Raw genomic sequence first — 27596 nt, forward strand, 5'->3', positions numbered from 1 at the left:
TAGTGATTCCTTTCGATTTTAGATGGTAGCTGTTTTTAGCTCCTCATAGAAAGGATCCCTTTTATCTTGAGATAATGTAAAACCCCTAGGAGGGTTTCCATATAAGAGGTGTGTTTCCATACAATAGTTTGTCATCACCCTTGGGTCCATCAGTAATGACTTAGTTATAAATACAAGGCTCATGGGTAATTTTTATGAGATAGATATCTATTTTTTTTCATATATATAATGTATATATTATCCCAAAAGGCTTAAAAATAAACAAGACTACTGACTTCATGCATTTTGGGAAGTGTGAGGGCCACTACGCTATTCTGCAAAGCTTAAATCATAGGACACCTCTGAACCTCCAAACTAATTCCCTTCTCCTTCTCTTCCCAAAGCCCTAAGATCATCGCTTGCACTCAGGAATCCGTTGGTTGAACAGAGGGAAATTCTGCAAATTTAAATTCTAGATAATGCTGATTTATTGAATGCATTCCTATTATTGCTTTCTTGCCCAAAGTTTGCCCTCAATACACACATGCACACACAAACCACATCTTTAAAACCTTGGGGGGGGGGGACAAAAAAAAAAAGCCTAAAAAAAAAAAGCAACACAAGGCATCCTGACGTCCGCCTAACGGCTGATTTTACTGCCACCGCGTCCACGAACGGCGGACCGGGTTGGGAAGGTCTGAAATTCCGAGGTTCCACGTCTGAACCGCGGGGACTCGGTGGTCCTCCGACGCGGGGGCAGCGGCCAGCCACGTCGCGCGCTCGGGCCCCGGCTCCCCGCGCGGAGGCAGCGCGCGCCCCTCCCGCCGCCCCGGCCTCCGCGCGCGCGTCCTGCCTTCCCGTCCCTTTCGCTCCTCGCAGCGCGGAGCCCGCGCCAGCCCCGGCCCCTCCGGCCGTGCCCTCCTCTCGAGAAAAACTCGTGCCTCGGCGGCGGCTGGGCAACCTCCCGCGTCCCCCGCGGCCCGGGAAAGCGCTGCCGCCGGGAACAGCCGCCCCACTGTCGGCGGCCGCCGCGGGTGCCAGGGTCGCGTCGGGTGAGCGCGCGCGCGGGCGCAGGCAGTGGGGCGGGGCCGGGGGCGGGGCCGGGGGCGGGGCCGGCCTCCCGCCCGGAGCACGCCCGCCCCCGCCCCGCCCCCGCCCCGCCGGCAGGGCCCCCGGCTCTCGCGCCCGCCTCGGCCGCCGCCACTCGCCGCCGCGCGCCCGGCCCGCCCGCGCCCGCCCGCGCCCGCCGCCCCGCGCGCCGCAGCCATGGGGCCCCGAGCCGCCCCGGCGCCCGCGCTGCGGCTCCTCGCGCTGGGCATGCTGCTGTGGCGGGCGGCCGGCGCCTGGGAGCTCACGGTGCTGCACACCAACGACGTGCACAGCCGGCTCGAGCAGACCAGCGAGGACTCGAGCAAGTGCGTGAACGCCAGCCGCTGTGTGGGCGGGGTGGCGCGGCTCTCCACCAAGGTGCAGCAGATCCGCCGCTCCGAGCCGCACGTGCTGCTGCTCGACGCCGGCGACCAGTACCAGGGCACCATCTGGTTCACCGTGTACAGGGGCGCCGAGGTGGCGCACTTCATGAACGCCCTGCGCTACGATGCCATGGTAAGCGGGCGCCCCGCGGTCGGAGGCCCGGGACCGAGGCAAGCCCGCGCGGAGGAGCCGCGCGCGGGGGCGGGGGGCGCCGCCCGGGTGCAGCCGGCTCCGGCCGACGTGCCAGAGATGCAGACGCAGAAGTGCCTTGCAGAAAAGGAGTGGAAATACCAGTGAGGGCGACCAAACACCAGACACCCCGAAGTCTGGGAAACGAACAAGGGGTGGTGGAAGGGGAGGTGGGCGGGGGGTGGGGGTGACGGGGTGACGGGCCCTGGGGGGGCACTTGGCGGGATGAGCACTGGGTGTTATGCTGTATGTTGGCAAATTGAGCTCCAATTAAAAAAAAAAAAGTGCCTTGGAAGATTCGTCCTAAACGGGCTGATGCTGGGTCCCCCGCCGGAGCCCGGGTGTTTGGAGGACAGGGACTCCGCCCCTCCTGCGAGCGTCAGCTGGGCACCTGGGAGCATTGGCAATTGTGCGGGGTCAGGGACCGGGGTAGAATGCTTTATTTCGATTTTATTGGAAGGAAAACTTAGGGCCAGAGAGGCGGAGTACAGTGTCCTGGTCACCAGCTCCAAAAGAGAGAAACCCGGTAAGAATGGGTTCCAGGATATAAGGGAAGGGAGAAGAAATGGGTAGGAAATACCAGAGGGGGAGACAGAACATGAAGACTCCTAACTCTGGGAAACGAACTAGGGGTGGGGGAAGGGGAGGAGGGCGGGGGGTGGGGGTGAGTGGGTGACGGGCACTGAGGGGGGCACTTGGGATGAGCACAGGGTGTTATTCTGTATATTGGTAAATTGAACACCAATAAAAAATAAGTTTATTATAAAAAAAAAACAGAATGGGTTCCAGGTCCCTTAGACGTCCGAGCTTGAGCCGGGTTAAGCTCACAAGCCCCGCCAGATTCCTGGCTCCGCTGTCTTCTGTGTGCAAGTTACATAGTCGCGCTGCGCCTCAGTTCCAGCATCCGTAGAACGGGGACAAGGGATCCACCTCGGCGGGTTCCCTGGCCGTAGTTTGGCCTCTGTAAATGTTAGTTCTTACTATTGCCAGATACCACGCTGCAAGTGTTTTTTTTTTTTTGTTTTTTTGTTTTTTTTTTAAAGAAAGGAAGAAAGAAACTTCCAGAGAGAAGCAAAATGCGAAACACTGGGGTTTCAAAGGATTTGGGTAAAACCAATTTGGCAGCACAGATTTAGAAAGAGAGTCCGACTGAAGAGAGGAGGCACTCCTGAAGTGTGCAAGCATTGAAGTGCACGCTCCCAAATGCTCTGTGAAAGGCAACGCTTTATTTACTGGACGAAACCCTAGAAAATGAGCAGAGAAGGGTTATGCAGTCATACATATGACCAAAGCATGTATGTGGTTTATTTTTTTCATCAAACCACTACCCAAGTTTAACCCAGTGTAAAATCCTAGAGTAAAGGGATTCTGTGGAGAAACAGGGAACAAGAAATCTTCAGAGCTTTAGAAGAGGAAGAAAAGAGCAAGGGTCCGTTGGGAAGGAAAGGAGAGCTGTGGTCCAGTCGGGGCCACAGAGGGCTAACAATACAATTGGCATGAAAACAGCACAGAGGTTATTTTTTCCCTAAAAACCTAGGAGAAAGGAGGACAGGAAAAGTTGATAAGGTAAAGCTGTTTGTTTTTTGTCCACCAACAAGAAAGCTCATTCTAGAGAGATGAGAGATGGGCAGAGTTCCTCTCCACTCTGTCGGTTGTAAGGTTATCAGGGACACTGAAAACAGCAATTCAAACAGCTCCCTAAGCTCCGGAGTCCATGGGTGGGTCTGGACCCCACAGAAGAATGGTGGGTCTCAAGAACCCTGTATGGTCTCTCACCTTTGGTATCTCCATAGCCTGATGCTTTTGCATGGGATAAGGACAGGATAAATATTTGTTAAATTGAATTGTTACTAGCTTACGCCTCCATTTCCTCCCATAGGGGTAAAATAAACATTATGTGAGTTTGTTTTGGTTTCACATATGAATCATAACTCTTAATCTTTTCTTTTCGTGACACCCTTTTCTCCACAGCTAGGTGGTCTCCTTTTGGTGAAAAAAAAAAATGGAGCATTCCTGGTTTTCCCTAATACAAGCATTTTCCTCCTTAAGTCCAATTGAGCCCGTGATATTAACCACCATGAGCGTTTATGGTAGGACACTGGGTGAGGCTGGAGCAATTTGCTGCAAGTTACAGCGCATCACCCCTGGGACTTACTTAGAATGCTTTTTGTTGGATGGAATAATTTTCTTTTAAGTTTCACTCAAAATAATTGCACTGGGTGCCTGAGGAAAAATAGGCTACTATATAACATTGACAGGAGGTAAAAAGGCAGAGTCTAATGGCCATGTTCCTGATAGTATCTCATCGTCTGTGCTCTTCTGGGGTTTGACAAACATGATTTGACCTGCAAAAAATATTTATTTATTTATTTACTTGTTTATTTATTTATTTATTCATGAGAGACGCAGAGACACAGGCAGAGGGAGAAGCAGGCTCCGTGCAGGGAGCCCGACAGGGGACTCGATCCCGGGTCTGCAGGACCACACCCTGGGCTGAAGGCAGAGCTAAACCACTGAGCCACCCAGGCTGCCCTGACCTGCAAAACTTTTAATCTTGTTATGCTTTAGCATGCAATAAAGTCCTGCCATATTCCTGTTTCACAGATACTTTTCATTATCATTTTGCTTATATTATACTAGTCTCAGGGGATTTATTGCTGTTCTGCTGTAAATGTTTGCCTATTCCACCCACTGGCTCAGCACATCTTCAAGCCCAGGAAGCTAGAGATTCTGGTTAGGGTAGAAAGCAGTTGTGGAGGGGCGTCTCCAGTTCTGGAATCTAGCTTAACACCAGGAGTTCCCTAGAGCCGGAGCCTCTGAGGAGGTACATACTTTCTAGACCTGCTTGTCCCCGTGAGAGCTGCTGGAGCCTTTCTGATGCCTCTGGAGGCCCGGGAGCAAGCCTGGAGACCCCCCTAGACCCAGCTGCTGGGCAGAAAATTCTAGAGAGAGAATTTCAGAAGCCACTAGTTGGTGTAACTGCCTCAGTGGAAGAATGAATGTCCCCTGAGGCATGAGGAAGACAGCACAGATGCACTCACAGTGTGAGCCTGGCTGCGTTCCTTTCTCTGAGCCTCCTGTTCCAGACTGTGAAACAAGAAGGATAACCCCACCCCTCTGTGTAGGATTTTTGTGAGCAGTACATAAGATAACAAATGTAAAAATCCCTAGCACCCTGTTCGGTCATAGGAAGTGCTCAGTAAAGGTCAGATCTGGGTGCCCTGCCAAGGGGTAGGGGGTTGAGGGGGGAAGAAGTCTGTGAGGAAGGAAAGGTTTGAGTTGTACGGTGTCATTTTATCTGATTCTGACTGCCTGGCTACTCTCCCCCTCTTCTGCCCTCCCCCCCAACATCTTTTCTAATCCCCATTGTGTAAACTGTTCTTAAGGTTTCCTCATAGAGTGGACCTGTGAAAACCCCCCTAAAGCACACAGTCCAAGAGATTCCTCTCCAGAGGAGGAAGTCTCAGCCTCAAGGTATGCTGTGACAGAGAACGCTTCCGTGGAGAAGGGCGGCCTCCTTTGGAGCTGGCCCTGCTTCTCAGGCCCTTGTCCCGAGCCCACTCTCTGTCCAAAAGACTGCCCCATTAGCCTTAGCAGACTGCTCCTTGGTGCCTGAGCCAGCAGGCACGGTGGGGACCATGACCCTGCCTTAACTTACCCAGGGGACCTCTAATCAAATCTCCTGAGCAACCACTCTGATGTTCCTGTTTGTTTCTGTGTGTACCTGCAGAACTTTTATCAGGGTTTTTGGGTTTTTAATTTCTGTAACCCGTCCTGTTGCTCAGCTCATTCTGTTTCTATTGTCCTAAACTGGTTGTGGGTTTTTTTTTTTTTTTGAGTATAGTTGATACACGGTATTACATTAGTTTCAGATTATGACATAGTGATTGGACAAGTGTATCTGTTATGCTGTACTCGCCACAAGTGTAGCTACCATCTGTCACCACACAGCCATACAACACTATTACAGCGGCCTGGACTATACTCCCCGTGCTGTGCCTTTTATTCCCGTGACTTCTTCTGTCCATAACTGGAAGCCTGCATCTCCCACTCCCCTTCTCCCGTTTTGCCCAGCTCCACAGCCCTTGCTTCTGGCAACCATTAGTTTCTTCTTCATTTATAAGTCTGATTCTGCTTTTTAAACTGGTTGTTTTCACATTTGTCCATGTCACTCTGTGTCTGCTCTGTGTGTTACTCTGTGTCATGGTACACAGAGACCACCATAGATTTTACCACCTGCTCCCCTGGTAATGTTTTGGGACACAAATACACTGCTCTGAATAGCTTCCTGCAATTCCTGCCTGTGAGGATTTCTTCAGGATCCGTAGCCAAGGGCAGGATTACTGGTCCCAGGATGTGTATCCTTACTTTGACTAAACTGCCAGATTTCTTCCGAGTGACTGGGGTGCTGTATTCTCTCCAACCTCCACACCCACACAGAGGTGAAACCCCAAATCCTTACCCATATCTTCTTGCAGCGTTATCCAGCTTTCCAGTAGGTATGAAATGTTATCTCATTATTTGATCTTGTATTTCTGTAATAACTAGGGACTTTGGCATATTTACTTTCTAAGTTCCTTCTTCCCTCATTGCATGTTTACATCCTTTGTTCTTTTTTAAAAATTAGGGTTAGGGGCACCTGGGTGGCACAATCCGTTGAGTATCTGACTCTTGGTTTCAACTCAGGTCATGATCTCAGGGTCCTGGGATGGAGGGCCCCACCCCCCAGTCCTTGTTCAGTCCTGGGCTCTGCACTCAGTAGGGAGCCTGCTGGAGATTCTCTCTTTCCCTCTCTCTCTGCCCCTCCCCCACTCAAGTGTGGAGCAGGTGCTCACTCTAAATAAACGAATAGGGGAACACCTGGGTGGATCAGTCGGTTAAGCGTTGGACTCTTGCTTTTGGCTCAGGTCAGGATTTCCGGGTTGGGTAATGGAGCCCCACATAGGGCTCCCTGCTCAATGGAGAGCCGGCTTCCCCTTTGCCTCTCCCTCCACTCACCCGTGTACATGTGCCGTCACTCCCTAAAATAAATAAATAAATAATAAATAAATAAATAAATAAATAGGTTTGCTCTATTTTTCGTGATTTTCAGGAGTTCTAGGTATTGATCTGCAATCAATTTTGGACATTGCAAATATTTTCTGATTATGTTATGTCTATTAATCCATAGTGTCTTTCGTTGAATAGAAATCCTTCATTTAGCATAATCAAATTAATCTCTTTTGCCTTGTGATTTGTGCGTTTGAAAGTCTACATAAGAGTTTATTAACTTGAAGTTTATCATCCCCAGTACTCATCGCCAGAAATTCAGAGATCAGTGATGCTCTCTGCCTTTTGAGAGATGATAAATCTATAATCTGGGGCTATGCCCTTCACCTCTCTAGGTCCCAGTTTCTCATCTATAAAATAAGAGGTTTGAATCCGCTCATCTCTGAGGTTCCACATATTTCTAAACAAACCACTGGACCAGCCTGGACCAGAGCTGAAGCAGCAGGGATCACAGATGATGAAGTTGTGTTGGGTTTACAGGCCACCCTGAAAAGTTTGGGCTCTCCTCTGTTGTCACAGGGGGCCATTGGAAGTTTCTGTAGAGGGTGACTGTGGTATTTAAAAAAAAAAGAAAAAAGAAAAAAAAAGATACTTCATCTTTGTTCCCAGTTCCTGGCACACAGCTCCCAAAACCTTTGGAATCTCCGAGTGATGAGCGTCTTTTGTATGCTAATGAGATGCATGACGGCTGGGGGCCACCTGATAGCTTTGGACTGGGAGTTAGAAAATCCCAGCCATGATTAGAGGATTGGAACTTCCAATCTACCAGTATAACTTGGTTGATCTCAGAACTTAATTTTACACAGACATCTGAGTCTGCCTGACAGCTCTCCTAAGTCTCCCTCACCGTTACAGTCACAACAGCTGGTTCCTTGTAGAGACATGCCTTGGGTCTTCTCCCAGGAACCCTCAGTTGGCCACTGTTTACAGATAAAGAGGTTCTCAGAATTTGAATGGAGTGTTACTCTGTTTGTAATAGAAAATGATGGCCTAAGGAATGGTAGGATGGTGAGCCCAGTTTCAAGCCTGTTGTCCCTAAGGCCTATTTATTCATTCAATCCTTGAGTATTCACTAAGCACTACTATGCTAATGAGATGGATGATGGCTGGGGGCCACCAGATAGCTTCGGACCGGCTGTCAGAAAATCCAAGCCATGATTAGAGGATTGGAACTTTCAGCCTCCCCTCAGCCTCCAGGGTGCGCAGCGGAGCTGGAGATTGTGGCACTACATGTGTCAGGCCCCATGCTAAGTGCTGAGGACAGTGACTCAGACCTGCTGGGGAGAAACCTGCTATTTGGGGGATAGAAGGCAGTGCCCAGTTGAGCCTCTCTTGACCACACAGAGAGTGGGCAAGACCTGTGAAGGAAGGGGATAAGCAGAGCAAAGCAAAAATGATTAAAATTCTAATACCTGACTCTGGGAATTCAAGAACCAAAGATCTGGTCTGCGGAAGACACACCATCAAGCCCACATATGTGCCATATATGCCCAAATGCATAGTGGGCACGTTTCCTCTTTTCCCCAGAAAACTAACCCTGAGCCAAGAGAAGTCACTTTGTATTCGGATGCTTTCAAAGTCTCTCACATCAAAGAAACTCTCAGAATTACTTTATCTTCACTAATAAATCCATGTTTGAGGGAGACAAATTAGCAATACTAGTTTATGAAGCTTGAAAGAGGTATATTGATGGTGATGGTATTTTTTTTTTTTTTTTAAGGCAAAGAAAGTTCATAGCAAAGAAAAGTAGACTCAGACCGCAGAAGTTTTGCCTGTCTGGGTGGTGGTGGATCCCCAAGCCTCAGTGATGTCAGTGGCCCCCACCCAATCCTGTGGCTGTGGTTGTGGCCTTTCTACTTCCTCTCTTCCCGAGTGAGTTCCACCACACGAGGCAGGCTGAGTGACACTGGCCTCAAGCACCAGACGGAGGAGGCAAAGGCGGTTTCTTAACTCATCTTGTCCTTGTTCTGGCATCTGAGTTTTTCTTAACTAAAAACTGGAAGAAAAAAAAAAAAACAAGTAAATCACACATTGAGTCAGCAGCTTTCTGCACTTCACTCACAAATACATCCAAATACTGGGGGAACTCCTTCCATGTCTGTTTTCTTCAACCACATGACTAGAGTTTGAAAATTCTCTTGACACTTTTTTTCCCCTGAATAGTTGATTCTATATATAGCCCACACATTAGCTGGAGCCGTCTAGCCCCTCAGAGATCTAGTTAAACCTGCATGGAACCCAATTCAGCGAACAAGTAATTTTCAATGTAATATTGATATGTGTATTTTGCACATAGGGAGTCTGTACATTTTTCCATTAGATATGGAAAATGTGAAATGCTGTCTTTTCAGTACTTGTTCACTTATTCATTCAACAAACATTGAAGTTCCCATGAACTGGGCTGAGTCCCAGGATCTTTTCTGATCAATCAGAGGCCACGTTCACCTGCCAAGACAACATGCCCTGGCCCAGGATTCGGGGGCCAGAGGGAGCACAACCCAACCCCAGAAATGGTCTACAACTCCAGAAATGTGTCAATTCAAACCTAATTTGTAATCACCCCGTCTTTAGGTCGTTGTTGGGTCTCTCTGAATGATTGGCAACTAAGCCCCGTTGTGGAACAGGTCAGGCCTCCCCATGCCCCTCCCATGACAGGGTGTGTTGCTACCTCCCCTAAATGACTGGCTAAATACCTGTTTTGTGGATTTCGGACAAATGGCTTTTTGACACTGCAGTTGATTTCTGTGGATTAAAACAAATTCTTTTCCTCTGTGTCACAAATACTGCGCTGCACTTAAATCAGTTACTTCCAGTCTTTCCCTTGTAACATCATGCCTGAACCTCTTGTCTTCACTCGGAACATTTGACTACCTCAGCCCTTGAGTTTTCCTTGCCTCATTTGTTTACACAGCTGATGTCATTTGCCTGTGAGCTTCTCCTGACCCAGGCCAAGGAGGTGAGGCTCACACTCTGAGGGCCTCCAGTCCCTAGTAGGCAGCGTGCGCAGTGGCGTTGGCAGAACAGCAGCGGCAGACTCCCTCACCCGGCCCTCCCTGTGGTCCCCACCTGTTTTACATGTGTATGGATGGAGGGACAGATGGATGTGCTCATGTCTTGTCCTCTCCCTGTCTGCCCTGTCAGCTCCCTTAGGACAAGGACTAGGGCCTTGCTACTTGGCACTCTAGAACCCTGTAAGAAGCTAGCTGAGGGGCGCCTGAGTGGCTCAGTGGTTGAGTGTCTGCCTTCAGCTCAGGTCATGATCCAGGGGTCCTGGGATTGAGCCCCACATCGATCTCCCCACAGGGAGCCGGCTTCTCCCTCTGCTATGTTTGCCTCTTTCTCTCTGTGTCTCTCATTAATAAATAAATAAAATCTTAAAAAAAAAAAAAAAAAGAAGCTGGTTGAGTAAAACTCATCCCTTCCAGGTATTTACATTAGGGGCAGTTTGATAAAGTGGTTAAGGTCCTGGATGCTTAAACCTCACTACCCTTGTTCAGACCTCAGCTCTGCCACTTGCTAGTTGTGGGAGCCCTGTGCCTTAGTATCCCATCTATGAAAAGGACAAATAGTAGCACCTACCTAATAGCACTATAAGGTTTAAATGAGTTAATATGTGAACAGGGCCTGCCCATGTAGCATGAGAGTTTTAACTTCTTTTTGTCATATATTTTGTATTTAAAAAAACTCTTCCTTGAAATTTCCTTATGTCAAATTCCCTGGTAATTTTTACAGTCCTCTGTGAACAAAGCTGAGGCTGTGAATGTCCCCTATCTAACTCAGATACAGATATCCTTTGAAAGACCAAAGAGTTGGTCTCCTCAGCAGAATTCCAATAGGAAAAGACTCTAAAAAGTTTCATTCTCTCCCTAACTGCCGTCATGAAATCTAAATAATGTTCTCACATACACACACAAGACACACAAAACAGTTCAACAGACTTAAAAAAAAAGAAAAATCTGCTTCATTCACAAACAAAGACCAGTAAGTAGTGAAAATATAAACTTAAAACACAGGAAATGAAGAGAACCAGGCCAATTGCCCCAAGAGGGTCAGCTGGAAACGGTGATGCAGTTGGCCAAACTTTTCACCTGCTTCTGAGCAGCTTGGTTTCTCTCATTTCACAAGATATTGCTCAACTATTTACCAACTTTTTTTCAATCCTGCCACCTTTGGAAAGTTTTACTATCTCACATTATCAAATCAAAGAGCAAGGTGGACTGTTTAAAAGGAGCCCGTGGAATGGTGGTTTAATCATTCAGTAAATCTGCTGGGCACCGGCATCAGGTGTTCATTCGTGTCACCGAGGATAAAAGGAGAGTCGATGCCACTGCTGCCTTTGGGAGAAAGAAGTGTGAGCCAACAGCCACAATGAGGTCAAGTGGTATCAGAGACGTGTGTGCACGGTGTCGCAGATACGGGGCATCTACTGTGGGGGTGACACAGAGGGCTTCACAGGGAAGTCACATTGAGCTGCATCTAAGACACTATATTGCCTGGGTAGTTTAGTGTGCCTGGAACTGAGGGCACCTGAAGTTTGATAGAGGAAATGAATCAGCTCACAGAAGTCAGGAAGGGGCTCCTTGTGATGTCTGAGGAGTCAGGACTATGATTTCAGCGGGCGGTGGGAGGCCTTGCGAGAACTCAAACCCGGGGTTAGAAGCAGTGGCATGCAATCTTTTGGAAGTGCATTCTGGCAGCCTGCCATGAATGGGCAGGAAGTTTGTGAGCCTGGTGGGCAGGAGACCTGCTTCAAAGACTCCAGAAAGGTCTGGATGAGAAGTGAGGAGGCAGAGGGGACAGCAAGAGTGTGGTAGAGGATGGTGTAGGAGCAGTACCCACAGGACTTCGTTGCTGGTTGGCCACAACAGGGGGCCCAGGGAGACTGGGGGAGGGATGCCCAGGTGTTCCACTGCTTCTCTGGGTGTTTCTTGGTAGTTGTAGAAGCTCCCTTCCAACATCTGGGACCACATGCATCCTCACAAGTGTCTCATTCATGGGACGCGTAGGTGGCTCAGAGTTTTAGCACCGCCTTTCAGCCCAGGGCATGATCCTGGAGTCCCGGGATCGAGTCCCGCGTAGGGCTCCCTGCATGGAGCCTGCTTCTCCCTCTGCCTATGTCTCTGCCTCTGTGTGTGTGTGTCTCTCATGAATGAATAAATCTTTAAAAAAAAAAAAAGTGTCTCATTCACAAGCTTGCTGGGTAAGTGTCCTTCTTTACTGGTTGTTGGTCTGGCAGGGGACTCTCAATGGCCAACAGATAGGGAGGAATGGGGAGCCATGGGGAGGATGTGGGAGAAAGAGAGGGCAGTGGCCACCAAAACACCTCAGACAGCTCTCTACGGTGTCTGCCCCACTGGCCCAGCCCAGAGGGCACATTGTCAGTGTCTGGCTTCAGGCTGGGCAGGCCTGGGATGAAGAGGAGGAGGGGTCATTCCAAATATTGGAAAAAATCTAAATTTTCTGGTAACACTTGGAATAAAAATTCTCCTATAGGTAAAGTCTGACCAAGGATGCGGGCCAGGAGCTTGCCAGAGCTGAGCCACTGTGGCCTCTTCACAGCTTTATTTATTTTGGGACACAAAACCCAGTTGAGAATGCAGCCTCTGTGTGAGGTGTTGCCTAACAGGTTCTAGTCCTAGGAGGCTTTTTCAGGTCTCAGGGCTTTGCAGCTTCCTTGCCTTCTATGGCCAAGTTAACTGCTAAAATTATTACTCTGGCTACTGTGACCATTCATCAGAGGCTTTCAAAACAGAACTCTTCAGCAGCTTGGTACAGGAAGTCAGACTGTGTCTTGTAACCTCTTCTCCCAGTGCACCACACCGAGATGTGATGACACTGGTACAGGGTTCCGGGTGACGTGGGGGAGGCCGCTAAATGCAACCAGCCCAGAGGCAGAGGACCAAGGCTCCAGCCTTCGGAATTAATTCTCTGCCTCTTTCCTCCACACCCACCAATTATTTATTTACTTGTTCGTTTGTTTGGTAAATATTTACCAAGTATTCCACCTGTGTTAGAGACATTTTAAATGAATTATGGGAGTCAATTAATGCATATTATTAATAAACTGCTTTGATCAATCAGCTGTAACTGCAGAGATCAGAAAGGGAAGATTTTTCCATGAAAGCAGAATATTCCAAAATAATGAAAGACCTTCATGGAAGGGTGTCAGATGGCCACTGACTTTGGTGTCCCCTCCTGCAGACCATAAATAAATCCCAGCATCAAGGCTCAGGTGGACCCACTCCTACAACAGAGGGCATTTTCTCTCTTACTCTCGACCCAAGGAGTGTTCCATCCGCTTGTTCGGTACCAGTGCCTTAATACCAACGGCACATTATTTACAGGTGAAATGAAGAAATGAATAAATACCACTCCTCCTAGGAAGTGCTTTGGGAAAGAAAAAGCATGGAAGTTGGCACACAGGCTCAGAGGACAATGTGGCCGGGCAGCAGCACGTCAGGGTGACTGCTGGGTTCAGTAGTAGATTCCAGCCACACTACACATGGAACAAACGCGGGAAAGAGAAAAATCAGAAAGTATTCTTTCCTCTTTCTTCCCAAGCATGGTCTCTAACATTTGTTACTCACTGAATGTATATGCTGTTGTTGGAAGTCAATAAATAGATTCCGCACATAATTACTATCTTAAGGCAAGCATGAAAAATAATTTCATCTCCAATGCCAGCTCCACTTGATTGACAGTAACTCCCTGCGGGGCTAAGGTAAGAAGGATTCTGAGTCTCAGTTTGAACACAGTAGGAAAGATGAATTCAATCAATTGGCATCTTTCATGGACAGAGGAAGAGGTGGAGGAGAATGACATTATGACATCATGTATTTGTTTGCACTGTATCCAAGAGACAATGATTGAACGTTAGTTCCAATTCTGTTTAGCATATGGTGCATTTGGAAATAAAATGATTAGAGATGTAGTCGCCTCATAATCACCTGGAAATTTATCTACATGATGATATTGTTTATCCACAAATGGAAGGTCGGCTTTGGCCTGTATCCAGAATTCAGAAGAATGACAACTGAAGTGTAGACACAGGCTTTCCCTCACTCCTCACTGCAGGGTGTTGTTAGTAATCCAACAAGAAACTTAGAGCCAGAAGTTTCATTCTTCCATTGCTGCTTCCCATGAAAAGCCTTCTGGGCTTTATCTTTAGGCAGCAGAGCGTTTCTCCAAAGCCACTAGACTTTGACACATTTTCCACATCAAATGTAAATATTAACAGACCCCTACAGAAGGTGTTAAACGAGCCTCTTTTCCTCACCTCGGAGTTGATTTAACAAGAGTTTATTTAAGAAGAATCACAAAGAATCAGATCTCTCTCTGTCCTTACAGTTTCTGTGTTCTGCTTTAAATGCCACCAACATTTCAGGAGTTTAGGCAGTTGAACATTCTTGGCTGGGCTAGATGGAAGTGAAAAAAGTTTTTTTCATATAAGAGCACCAGTTTTTTCTTTTTTCTTTTTAAATAGTGTTTTGAGGGATCCCTGGGTGGCTCAGCAGTTGAACACATCTGCCTTTGACTTGGGGCATGATCCCCGATTCCCAGAATCGAGTCCCGCCTTGGGCTCCTTGCATGAAGCCCGCTTCTCCTCCCTCTTCCGGGTTCTCTGCCTCTCTTTCTGTGCCTCATGAATAAATAGATAAAATCTTTAAATAGATAAGATAGAGATAGATAGATGATAGATAGATAGATAGATAGATAGATAGATAGATAGATGATAGATAGATAGAGTTCTGGGTTTCTACACGACGGAAGCAGTGAGGGTGAAGTCTGACAGGGCTAGACCAGAGGCTTGCATTAGGTTTCTGTGATTTTGATGTTGGAAATTTTGAAGGTCATTTTACTACACTCAGCTTCCTTAAATTACAGAAAAGTACATTTGAAGAAATTTAAGTGTTTATAGTAAAAATACACAAGATTGTCATCTAGGATCAGTGAATGATGAATAGGGTTAGTAAACGAATGCAATGTTAGAAATGAAACAATTGGAAAGTAAAAAAAAGAGGGAGAGAACATAAGAATATGATTTAGGTCAGAAAAAAACACTTGCCTGATGTGAGGATTATAGCAATAATGGCAGGTAACGGGGTAGCCTGGGTGGCTCAGCGGTTTGGAGCCTGCCCTCAGCCCAGGGCGTGATCCTGGAGACAGGGGATCGAGTCCCATGTCGGGCTCCCCACATGGAGCCTGCTTCTCCCTCTACCTGTGTCTCTGCCCTTTCTCTCTCTCTCTCTCTCTCTATGTCTCTCATGAATAAATACATAAAATCTTTAAAAAAATGGCAGGTAATAGTTTAGCTCAGATCAGGATTGGTTATTAAAATCATGAGGGGGAGCTTTGGACAGAGCAGCAAAAAACTGATGAGCACACTTAAGGAAAGGTACAGGAATTTTCACAAAGGACCAAAAAAGGCAGAATGATACTGCAGTATGAATTTGCATAAATTTTCTTATGTTTGTACTACAAATGCTCTGTAAGATGTAACGGAATGTGAAAAGGTAACCTGCCCTGATGTGTTCTATCCTTCATTGCTCTGCTCTTGAACAGGCTTTTCCTGAGCTATTCTCATATTAATAGAAGTAATAGAAATGAATAAGAATCAATGTATTTCTATATTGTACACCTAAAACTAATATAATATTGTATGTTAACTAACTGTAGTTAAAGTAAAAACTTAAAAAAAAATATTTAACACATTTCTTAAGCACCTGCTGTATGTCAACAGGGAGCAAGTAGACTCAAGTGAGTGGTGCGCCTCTCCTTCCCAATAGCTCACGAATAATGAAGTTGTAATCAATGCAATGGAGGAGGAGAAACGGATCAGAGAAAGTCAAGGTGGGGAAATGAAAAGTGGAGTTTATTAAAAAAAAAACTAAGTATTTCAAAAGGAATTTTTCTGCAAAGGAATTTTCATAGGAAAAGATAGCTGTGTATAGAAGAAAGAAATTTGTTAGACTCTTCTGCTCCTCTAGTTATTCATTCAGTGGTGCACCGTTTCTCTGCTCCTGGGATCTCTGCTCCTGGGATCGTGCTGGGCGCTAGAGGGCCTGAGTGGGCAGGTGCGGGGTACACAGAGGCGACCATCAGAGCAGAGGAAATACACGTAACTCAGGGAACTCAGTGAAGGGTTCTTGGGAAGTATCTCTTCTGGAAGGATCATAACACTTTAGGAGCTAAAGCCACTGATTGAATAAGGTAGTAAAGGCATGGTAGGAAAAAGGAATACTTCTATTCTATGTACCGCATTCTGTTCATCTACCTATCTGTATTTCTTTTATTTTTTTAATTTTTTATTTATTTATGATAGTCACACACAGAGAGAGAGGCAGAGACACAGGCAGAGGGAGAAGCAGGCTTCATGCACCGGGAGCCCGACGTGGGATTCGATCCCGGGTCTCCAGGATTGCACCCTGGGCCAAAGGCAGGCGCTAAACCGCTGCGCCTCCCAGGGTTCCCCTACCTAGCTGTATTTCAATCAACCATTTTCCTGTTATATACAAAGGGACAAAGATGAGTAAGATCATGAAAACTGCAAGTACTTAGGATCTCATTCCGAGTGCTCCCTATCTACTAGGCCTTATACAAAGCTCTTCATACCCAAGCATAGAGGTGAAGAAGTTGCAGCCAATTAATGCAGCCAATTAGGAGTCACACAGAAGTGCTTCTAATCCCTGCTCTACCACTTACCAATTGCATGACCTTGAACTATTTATTAAATGTCTCCAGGTCTCAGTTTTTCTCATCTGTAAAATGATAATAGTAATAATACCAATCTCACAGCACAGAACCAGGTTTTCTTCACAAAATCACTTTGCATGATGCTGGTGTGTAGCAAGTGCTTAGTAAATGCTGACTCATTTTCATTACAACCTTTCTTTCATTCACTGCTCTTCCAGAGAAAGCTGTGGTTTATGAGTGCGCTCAGGTCAAGTTCATAAGTGGTGGTACGAGCCCTGCCCCGTTGTCTTAAACTTGAGCGGGTGGTGGGTGTCAGAAATAAGGCTGGAGGGGAAGGCAAGATCCGATCTCAAAGAGCCTTATTGCTCAGTGAGCTCAGGATGTTGAATTTTATCCCAAGAGCAGTGGAGAGTCACCATAGGACCTTACGGTTGAGTTTGACAAGATAAACTGTCAATTTAGAAATTGGCATTTTAGAAAGATTTTTCTGGCAGCACTATGTTGAATGGTTTAGAGCAGGGAATGGCGCCAGCTGAAGCCAGTGAGGAGGCTGTGGCAGTGATCCAGGAGGGAACAGGCGAGGAATGCACACAGGAAGATGAATGAAACGGAGCATTTAGGCAAAGATGGGATGCTGGTGAGGGAAGGGCCAGAGCGAGCAAGTGGGGGGCATTCAGCTGCCCCGGGTTTCTGGCTTCCTTGACTGGGTAGATGGTGGCAGCTTGGGCCAATGTGGAAAGTACTGGAGGAAGGGGCTTTGAGCACTGTAAATGTGGGTGCTTGCGAGTTCGTGAGGGGCCACAGCGCTGAGCAGGGTGGAGGCAGCGGGACGCAGTGGCTCAGGGAGCACACAGGTTGGCGGGGACCCCACGAACATGCTGAACATGCCTTCAGAGTGTGGAATGTGCTAGGAAGGGAATGGGGACCGTAAGAGAATTCAGGAGGTCAGGGTCACCAGCCGGCACTGCCAGGTCTGTTCCCAGATGACCTGCTAAGTGAAGTCAAAGCAGGTGTGAAAGTTAGAGACTCCTGGTTTGAGTGCTAAGTTAGCAAACAGCCTGCCAGAGCAGGTAAGCAGGTCCCTAGCGGAGATGGGCTATGCTAGGAGGCCAAAGGAGGAAGGGGCGGAAGGGCTTTCAGGGGAGGTGGCTGGAATGGCGTGTTTTGTCAGGGTTCCTCTGGGGGAGGCTGCCAGATGTCAAAGTGGTGGTTTTGAACCCAACGGCACCTCCCGGAGCAGTGAGGAATGGGAGAGAGCAAAGAAGGTGGGAGGTGCGGGCGTCTCTAACCAGCTCCCCATCGCAAGTCCTGTGCTCGGGCAGGTCAGCAACATTGCACCGTCCTGATGTGCCTTGGATGGGGAACTGCTGGGAATGAAACCCAGGGCGACCCAGAGCTGCCCGAAGGAGGAAACCTGTGCCACCCTGTACAATGTGGAGCATGTCACCTGTCTGCCTTTGGGGATCCTCATTTTCCCTGAAGAAATAGAGGAACACACAGTCCTTGGGAAGAAACAGCTGTGGGAGCATCAGGGAGTAATGGCCCGGGAGATGGGAGATGGGATGAGGAGAGGCTCTGATCTCTCTATCAACAATACATTTCCAGTCGTCTTTTGCTGAAGTCCTGTTGATTGTAATCATTCTCCCAGCAGCTGGGTGCTTGGAATGGTCAGGCAGGTGGATTCAAACGTGGGTTTATGAGAGAGAACGGAACTTGAAGAGGCTGGGCAATGCAGCCAATTAGGAAATGCAGATTCTGGAACTTGCCCTGGATCTGGGGATGGCAGGACAGTGGACATGGAGCCAGCTTTCCAGGTGACCCTTAAATGCATTGATGCCACCTTCAGAAGGTGGTGTGGGACCTGGGAAGCAATTCTCAAATGAGCCTGGTGATCTGTGGGTCCATGGGCCCTGGGGTCCAACCCCAGGGTCACTGAGTAACATCTCTGGGTGTGAGGGTGGCAGAGGTCATGAGGTCAGCTCCTAGAGCCCCATCAGGTTTGAGGGGGCTAATACAATATCCTTTACAGTATGTTTTTGCTAGAAATTCCAGAGTACCTAATTCTTGTTCTCTTTTTCCCTTTCTACTAGGCACTGGGAAATCATGAATTTGATAATGGTGTAGAAGGACTGATTGATCCACTCCTCAAAGAGGCCAGATTTCCAATTCTGAGTGCAAATATCAAAGCAAAGGGGCCACTAGCATCTCAAATATCAGGACTTTATTTGCCATATAAAATTATTCCTGTTGGTGATGAAGTTGTGGGAATTGTTGGATATACTTCAAAAGAAACCCCTTTTCTCTCAAATCCAGGTATTTTCTACTTCTATAGCACTCGTTCCTTGCAAAGAGATTTATTAAGTCAGAGCTTGGCATTATTTTTACGGATTAGGTACAAGTAGGAACAATGTGTGGTGTTGGGCAAATGGTATACTTAGAATAATGTTGATAAATCCAGTCTGGTGGTTTCAATATTATTCTAAACTACTTAAAGACATTGGTTTTTTGTTCAGTGAACTTCTTTGTTGACCTACACGGTATCTTTGTTTAATTCAGTATCCATTCAGAATGGACAAGAAAGCCATTTACATCCAGTGCTAAACATCACAGTCATTTACTGGAGAATGAACCATAACTCACTGCCCTTTTTCCTGTGGAGCCAGAGCGCTCAGGTCTAGGGTTTTACCTCAGTTTACCTTACCTTTGCTTTTTTAGTATGGTTAGTATCTGTCTAGTTAATTCTCCTTTCTCCCTTTTCATTATTTATCTCTTTTTAATGATCTTGTTGTATTTGGTTTTCTGAGGAATACATATCCTTGAAAGGTCTCACAGTACATATGATCTAATATAAATATTTTATTTATACTTACATACATATGTAATCCTAAAGGTATTCAAGAAACATTTTTGAGCCACTTTTACAGGAACACTTTCACCAAAACACTTTGGTAGTGAGAACGAAAATGATATTTTTTTCTAAATTATCCAAACCAATTTTCTTCCCATATTTGAAGGAAAAAAAAAAAAGGAAACTAACAGGAATAAAGGTACAGCATAAGGAATTTAGTACAGTGGTATTGTAGTAGCATTGTGTGGTGATGGGTGGCTCCCCTTGTGGTTCTGAACATAGTGGAAAAAAGAAAAAAAAACAGGAGAAGGGAAACTAGGAGCCAGGGTTTTCATTAAGAATTCACTGATAAAATTAAAAAAAAAAAAAAAAGAATTCACTGATAAAGCGATCCCTGGTGGCTCAGTGGTTTGGCGCCTGCCTTTGGCCCAGGGCACAATCCTGGAGTCCCGGGATCGAGTCCCACATCAGGCTCCTGGTGTGGAGCCTGCTTCTCCCTCCTCCTGTGTCTCTGCCTCTCTCTCTCTCTCTCTCTCTCTCTATGTCTATCATAAATGAATAAATCTTTAAAAAAAAAAGAATTCACTGATAAAAGACATACACTCATCTAACGATTAGAAAAGTGATACATTTATTGTTGTGGTTGGTCCAGGCCATTGGAAAGAACGGGAAGGTCAGCCATGCTGGGTTCTATGCGGCCCGGTGCTGCTCTGAGGGGAGTAAGTCCTGCAGCGGCTGGGAGGCAGGCCAGGCAGGCCAGGCACAGGGCTTCTCTGCTCCCTACTGGCAGAGGAGGTGGGGATTATCAGGCCCTCCATGTGGCAGGTAAGCATCTGTCCCCAGGTGTCCAAGCCTTTGCACACTGTGTGACACAGTCAACAAGGAGCTGTTGTTGAGCCAGTTGGCTGTAGTGGACATGATGAGTCACCAGCTTTCAGAGTGTTTCAGATGTGCTCTTCTAAGCACGGTGTGGTCACGTCAGCGGGACTAGCTGACAACACTGGGTTGCTCTCCACCCCACCCAACCTGACCATGGTCCTCTCCTTCCTTCTCAATAAATATTGCCAGAATGAACAGTGAGAGCAGTGACGTATGGGGGCCCCAATCACAAAAGAGCAAAGAATTCAGTTTCCTGGAACAGAAGTTCCCAGCAGGGAAAGCAAAAAGTTGGGCAAGGACTGGATTGTAGAGCCTTCTGAATCATTGACCAAGGAGTTCAGGCATGATGGGGAGAAAAGCGTTATCCCTTCTGGAATAATCACCAATAAGAAAAGGGTGGAAAGACAAAGGCAATCATCCCTCCTTTGCTGGGACTCTGATAGTACCCCATAATAGCCCTTTAGCGGGCTGCTGTGTCTGGAGAGGTGATGGCCTCCCAGCATTCCCAGGAGAGAAAGGCTGGATGGTGCAGGGACTGATGCTGGTGCTGGGGAGAGGTGGATCAGTGTTTCTGGAGACCCTTGCTTCTGCCAAAACCACAGGCCCAGCAAGTAGGTTCTTCTTACAAATCTCTGGCCTCTCATCCAGCCCCTTCCCTCCGGCCCTCATAGCCTGGGTGCCCACAGGTATAATTGATAGTCCTAGCACATTTCATCTATTTTAGCTGGATAATGAAATTCCTGCAACCCCTCAAGATATCCTGAAATATATGCCATGCTTTCTTACATGTGTGATGACTGATTCCGAGAGACTCCTGATGTGTTAGAACATTCCTTTGTCCTCAGAGGCACTTCTCTGAATTTTTCTTCCTTCATGCCAGCCAAACTAAAGCCGAGGATAGTAGATTCTCCTTCATTCATTCATCCTTTCTTTCCTCTGAGTGCCTACGTGTAGGCACTGTTCTAGGCACCAGGGATGCTGACCAAAAAAAAAAAAAAAAATCCTTACCTACTGCAGTTTATAGATTTTGTGGGCAAATAAATGAGTAGAATATTTGGCATGTCAGAAGGTGCTAAGCAGTAGGGGGGATGGCAAATGTGTCAGGGGGGTGGGGATGGGTGCACCTTGTCAATTTAGAGGGAGGCTCAGGGAATGCGCAGAGAAGGTGACATGGCACCAAGGGGTGAGCAGGGAGCCCGGACTTCTTGGAGTGGTCACCAAGAAGCAGATTACTCCTGATGTTTTCATGGCAGACGATGGTGGCCAAGCTGCTACAACTCCTGACGTTGAAGTGGTGCTGACTATGAGCTAGTGACAGTGCTGCCAGTCTGATGTGGCTGTGTAAGTGGCTAATTTTCAGGCCTGGGTCTGCACAGTCACACCCACACTCAGCAGCCTGTACCACGGGGGCACGACAGGGGGGAGGAAGCAGCCAGAGATGTGCACACTGCCAGCGCCAGCTGGACCGGGGGAGACCCTGTCTAATGCAGAGCTCAGTGATGCTCTAATATTGAGCTTAGCAAATGAACAAGGCACGGTATCAACTGGTGTGTTAAGCTTGACATTCAAGGACTAGTTGCTGACAGATATTGAAGTTTGAAGACTGATTATCTTGAACCTGCAAACGAAGCCTTAGAGGTACTAATCTGGGCTTTTTCCCCCTCAGCTTTATTGAGCTATAACCAACACACAGCACTGTATAAGTGTATGAACAACGTAATGACTTGACATACATATCACACAACAGGCTCATGGGCTCAGGCATTTTCTGCCTTGGCATAAAGGAAGTCTAAGTCTAAAAACACATTTTTGAAAAATAGGTCTCCAGGTCTGAAGCCTCCTCATAGCTGACGATTGAATTAGTGCAACATAATATCATTCACAACCCAAACCCAGTGCAACACGAAGTGAATATAACTAAGGATATTGATGTGAATTTTTTTGGATTTCTAGGGATTTTATATTTAATTTATAAATAGTTTTGGTTTTGTGATTTAAGAGCTTTAGTAGATAAAGCTGTTTTTACTCTACATGTTAGTATGTGTAATAAGCCATAATAAAAATGATTAATAAATGTCCATCTTATTTATTTTGTTCCTTAGGAAGGAATTTGGTATTTGAAGATGAAATCACTGCATTGCAGCCTGAAGTAGATAAGCTGAAAACTCTAAATGTGAACAAAATCATTGCACTGGGACACTCTGGTTTCGAAATGGATAAACTCATCGCTCAGAAAGTGAAGGGTGTGGACATCGTGGTAGGAGGACACTCCAACACATTCCTTTACACAGGTAATTGTTTCAAAAGGATTATACTGGCCAGGATGTCTAGATAACTTACTTTGTTTTTTGTTTTTTTAAAATATTTTTAATATTTTTACTACTATTTAACATAATATAAATGACATATATTTTGTAACATGTAATATATGTGATACACATACATGGTAACATGTGTAAATCTTATTCAGAGACATTATTTTTTTTTAAGATTTTATTTATTCATGAGAGACACAGAGAGAGAGAGAGAGAGAGAGGCAGAGACACAGGCAGAGGAAGAAGCAGGCTCCATGCAGGGAGCCTGACATGGGACTCGATCCCAGGTCTCCAGGGTCACACCCTGGGCCAAAGGTGGCACTAAACCGCTGAGCCACCGGGGCTGCCCTTATTCAGAGACATTATTAAGAATAATTTATTGGTTTCATGATTATGTCAATTCCATTTATGTATATTATAAATATATATAAAACATGTACAAAATACATTATAAAATAAAAAAGATTACCAACCTCCTGCCAAAAGTCAGTTTATACCAAAAAGCAACATGTCATATAAAAAAATTAAGTATAAACAAAATAATGTAAATCAGGCTTTCACAGGTCAGGGTGACAGATTCGATTTGTAGGTTCACAGGTAGCAGGAGCTGGAACTCTGGGCTCATGTCCTAACTCTACTTCCTACTAGGACTGTGAGCGTCCCGGATACCATAGGCCCCAATGCTCCTGAAAGTATACCTGTTCCCTCCCTCCCTCGCCCTCTTCTCCCCTATACCTCTCCCTCCTACCCTCCCTCTATCTCTCTCTCCTTGGTGTTAGGTAGTTTTAGTGAGAAAAACCTCTTTTTTCCCTTCCATATTGAAGCTATAATGTCCCAAAACTTTTGAGTCTGGCTCAGTGACTCTTTCCTACCATACCATCCTCCCTCCCCCATCACCACTGCATGGAACTTTGAAGGACCTTTAAGAAAAGGAAGAAGAGGAAGAGGAGGGCTTGTATGGTAATTGACTTCTAGCAACAGCGGGAAGAAAGCTTTGGAGGGGAACACTCCTCCTTGAGGAGGTTGCTGCTTTGCCCATCTCTGTATGCACTATGGTGATACTACTTTTATAAAAGCAAAAATAAAAAATACCTGAAATAGAAAAAAAAATGTTAAGGCGGGGGGCACCTGGGTGGCTCAGTCAGTTAAGCATTTGCCTTTGCATGATCCTGGGGTCCTGGGATCGAGCCCTGCGTCAGGCTCCCTGATAATCACGGAGTCGGCTTCTCTGTCTCCCTCTCCCTGCTTGTACTCTCTCGCTCTCGCTCTCACCCTTGCTCTCTCAAATAAACAAATAAAACTTTTTAAAAATCTTTGACAAATGGTAAAAGGGGTTATCACTCAGAAAAGCATACAGGCAATTTTTACTCTCTTAGCACTTTTGATTATTTTCAAATAATGAATGCATGTTGCTTTTGCAATCAGAAAAAGAGACACGGATTCTAAAAAGAAAAGAAAGAAACAATATTAGGTCTGAAGGCTTCCTTCCTTTTTTTAAAAAATATTATTTATTTATTTATTCATGAGACACACACACAGTGGCAGAGACACAGGCAGAGGGAGAAGCAGGCTCCATTCCATGCAGGGAGCCTGACAGGGGACTCGATCTTGGGTCTCCAGGATCACGCCCTAGGCCGAAGGTGGTGCTGAACAGCCGAGCCACCCAGGCTGCCCCAAAGTCTTCCTTCCTGATTGACATCAGAGACCATGAGCAGGTCACTCATCCTGTCTGAACCTATTAGCTTTGCTTCAGAATGGAGCTGATAACGCTCAACATTCCACATTGTTGTGAGACTTAGGGGAGGTGGTGTATTTATACGTGGGAGAACACTTTATGAACTGTAACTAGTTGCCTCCTGGCACGCAGTGGCGTGGAAGCCGCCTGCCAGTCAAAATATACCGACCGAAACGGTGATGCTCATGAACTACTTTACTCTACAAGGTGGGGCTGGCCTTCCCTTAAGAAAATAAGGCCCCAGTATTCACATAGTTGATTCCTTCCTAATTCAGTTCCTTCCTAAGTATTTTACCTCTTGATGAACACAGGCTAGGGAATAATTTCAAACTAGACTATATCCATTAGTGGTTGTGAAATCAATGTAATGGGTTAAAGAATTTTAACAGACTAGACAAAAATAGCTTAGGTACTTCTATTACTCACAGGAATATGTACTGTTTCATGGAAAGAGAGGTGTAGGAAGCGATGAGAACAGCTCCAAGGACGTGGCACGCAGTACGTACCCATGTCGAGGACGGTGGCAGGCGCTGACAGTGATGTGCATTTCTTAGCGTGAGCAGTGTTGCAGTCAAACGTCTGAGAGCCACTGGAGTAACTCCAGGGCAGCTAGACGGGCTGAGAGCTCCAGACCAGGGGCACGTCCCACTGGAGCAAGTCCTGGGGCAGCGCTGGGTAGACTCTGGTGTCGGGGTGGCTGTGCCACTGATGGGTGGTGGGATCCTGCCCGATTTCCTCATCTGCAGAAGGAGGATGGAAACAACCCTATTATAAAAGGTCCCTATGACTTCACATCGGTATTGGAGGGGTACAGGTGAGGTGCCCCAGGACAGGGCCTAGTACTTGAGCTGTGTGGATGCGGCCTGTGAAATGCCCTCCCCTGGAGCCTTTTCTTAGCTTTGCTCTGAGGCAGTGTCAGAAGCCCCAGGGCACACAGCGAGGGCTAGATGTGTGCCTCCAACCACCTCGTGCTGTGGAGTAGTGGCTTCAGACTGTATTGACTAGGATGCAGAGTAAGAAAGGAGTAAGAAAGGCCTTGTGAATGAAGACCCAACACATGCGTGCACACACCCCCCCCCACAAGCACACATGCATGCACACACACACACACACACAGAGAAAACTTTCACAAAGAACCTAAAGAGCACCCTGCGTACTACTGTTTCTTTTTTTTTTTAAGTGTCAGTGACCACCCATTAAATTAATTTCCTCATATAGTAGCTGGCCCACATTTTTGAAAAACTCAGCTCTGAATGAAGCATGACCAAAACAGAGCACAAAGAGTCAAAGGAATCTTTGACTCCGTTCAATGCTAAAGTCATCCCCATGTTCCTCATGATTTGCCTTCACACCATCCTAACCACTGCCGGCTTCCAGCACCAATTGGTCGTCCATGGCCTTGGTGTGTGACCATTAATTAGTGCGCCCTGATGGGCCTGAAAAGGTTTGGTGACCATGCCTGACTTCCCACTAATGCTGTAGCCTGTCCTTTTGTCTCTGTCACTTTGTTCCAGCCAATGAGGTCCTACAAAACAGAATGTGCCTCTTGCCAAGTAGATACATTTACTTAATGATGAATGACTGAATAAAAGAGAAATATGGGGATAAAAATTATGACTTGTTTATACATAAATCTTGAAGTAGGTAATTACAGTCTCTGAAAAACCTGCCTCTAGAGTCTTAGTCATTTATTTCACATTGCATGATTGCTTAGCAAGATTAAAGTTATTCTCGTGAAACTATTCAGTGTTGATACCCACCATTTTGAGGGATGAACTTAACAATTAAAGGTAATTCCTGGACATGGGAGGGGATGAAGCATATTTGCCTGTTTAAATAAATTTTCACAGCCTTCAAAAAAAGCTCCTCTGAATTGTTTTTGGAATTAGCATAACTTAAGTGAGGTTAAATATGATTCGTGAATAAAAATATAGTTAAAATAGATTGCTTGGGAATCCCTGGGTGGCTCGGTGGTTTGGCACCCGCCTTCGGCCCAGGGCGTGATCCTGGAGACCCGGGATCGAGTCCTGCATCAGGCTCCCGGCATGGAGCCTGCTTCTTCCTCCGCCTGTGTCTCTGCCTCTCTCTCTCTCTCTCTCTCTCTTTCTGTGTGTGTGTGTGTGTGTCTTTCATGAATGAATAAATAAAATCTTTAAAATAAATAAATGAGGGATCCCTGGGTGGCGCAGCGGTTTGGCGCCTGCCTTTGGCCCAGGGCGCGATCCTGGAGACCCGGGATCAAATCCCACATCGGGCTCCCGGTGCATGGAGCCTGCTTCTCCCTCTGCCTGTGTCTCTGCCTCTCTCTCTTTCTCTCTGTGTGACTATCATAAATAAATAAAAATTTAAAAATAAAAAAATAAAATAAAATAAATAAAATAAAATAAATAAATGAATAGAATAGAATAGAAGATTGCTTACTTTCCAGTTTGGGGAAATAAAACTGTTTTTGGTAGAACACCTTATAACTTCCTTAGGTTACTGCAGTGAACTTCATTATACCTCTAACTTCTTTGAGGCTCCTACCTCCAGGCTCTACCACCCGGTCCCCTCCTTCTCACTGTCATCTAATGGTCTCTAAGCCACCCACCCCAGTGTCACTCAACTTCTGGCCTTCCTCGCTGCCCCAGCTCCTGCCTTCATCCTGGCAGAGTGTTCCATGTGGATGGCTGATCCCCTACCCAAGGTGCAGAGTCTCTTATCCTCTCAACACGTGACTGTCACCTCTATTCCATTTCAGCAACTTCACATGTCAGGCCACAGGCTGAAACTGAGTTCTCATCCGGGATGGCTCCATCTCCAGAGCCCCACTGTCCACCTCCTTTATCATAGGCTCCTGGCTTTACCTTAAAGCCTCTCACCCCTTCTTCCCTAGAGACCTGGCTGTCAGGCTTAGCGAAACCTGTCTCCTGGGCTCCTCCCTCCATCCCAGGCCAGCAGGCTTCACCTCTCTCTCTTCATTAGTCTGGAAGTGTCCATCAGGACTCTTGGCCATGTCCGTGGCTGAAGGCAAGTGCCCGGGACCATTGAGTGAATATTAACAGCGCCTTTAAAAGTGAGATTTCTTTATTTGCTCAGTTTTTATTAAACACCTTATTTTCGTTGCTTCTTCAAGTAGGCACACGTTGATTGAATATGAAATTTAAACTGTCTCATTATTAGAACATAAATGATTTATAAGGGCCACAGGATTTCCTTCTCGAAACAAATGGGGTCATATGTAATTATAGATAAGACAGCGGAGAAAGCTAACACTTGTTCCTTGTGCTGCAGCCAGAGGCCAGATGCCGTGGGAAGGGTTGGCCCTGCCTCTGCTTCACCAGAATCAGCGAGCGGGGCGAGAGGCTTTGGTGTTGTTTGCAATCATTGTTCATCTCCATTAATTTTCACTCTTGAAGTTTAGAGAAGCTTGCCTTTTAAGACAAGGAAATGGTCT

The 27596-nt window shown here is 46.5% G+C and overlaps 1 protein-coding gene across 1 annotated transcript in view; it reads left to right on the top strand.

Annotated features, from left to right (window-relative positions):
* The first annotated feature begins 1198 nt into the window (after positions 1–1198).
* NT5E (5'-nucleotidase ecto) overlaps positions 1199–27596 on the top strand; it is a 45247-nt gene continuing 18849 nt past the window's right edge. The window contains exons 1-3 of the mRNA XM_038554649.1: positions 1199–1584; positions 18474–18696; positions 22213–22401. Coding sequence (XP_038410577.1) covers positions 1246–1584; positions 18474–18696; positions 22213–22401 — 751 coding nt within the window. The 5' untranslated portion in view covers positions 1199–1245. The remainder of the gene's footprint in view (positions 1585–18473; positions 18697–22212; positions 22402–27596) is intronic.

This window comes from Canis lupus, chromosome 12 (genome assembly GCF_011100685.1).
Source record: "Canis lupus familiaris isolate Mischka breed German Shepherd chromosome 12, alternate assembly UU_Cfam_GSD_1.0, whole genome shotgun sequence".
NCBI lineage: Eukaryota > Metazoa > Chordata > Mammalia > Carnivora > Canidae > Canis > Canis lupus.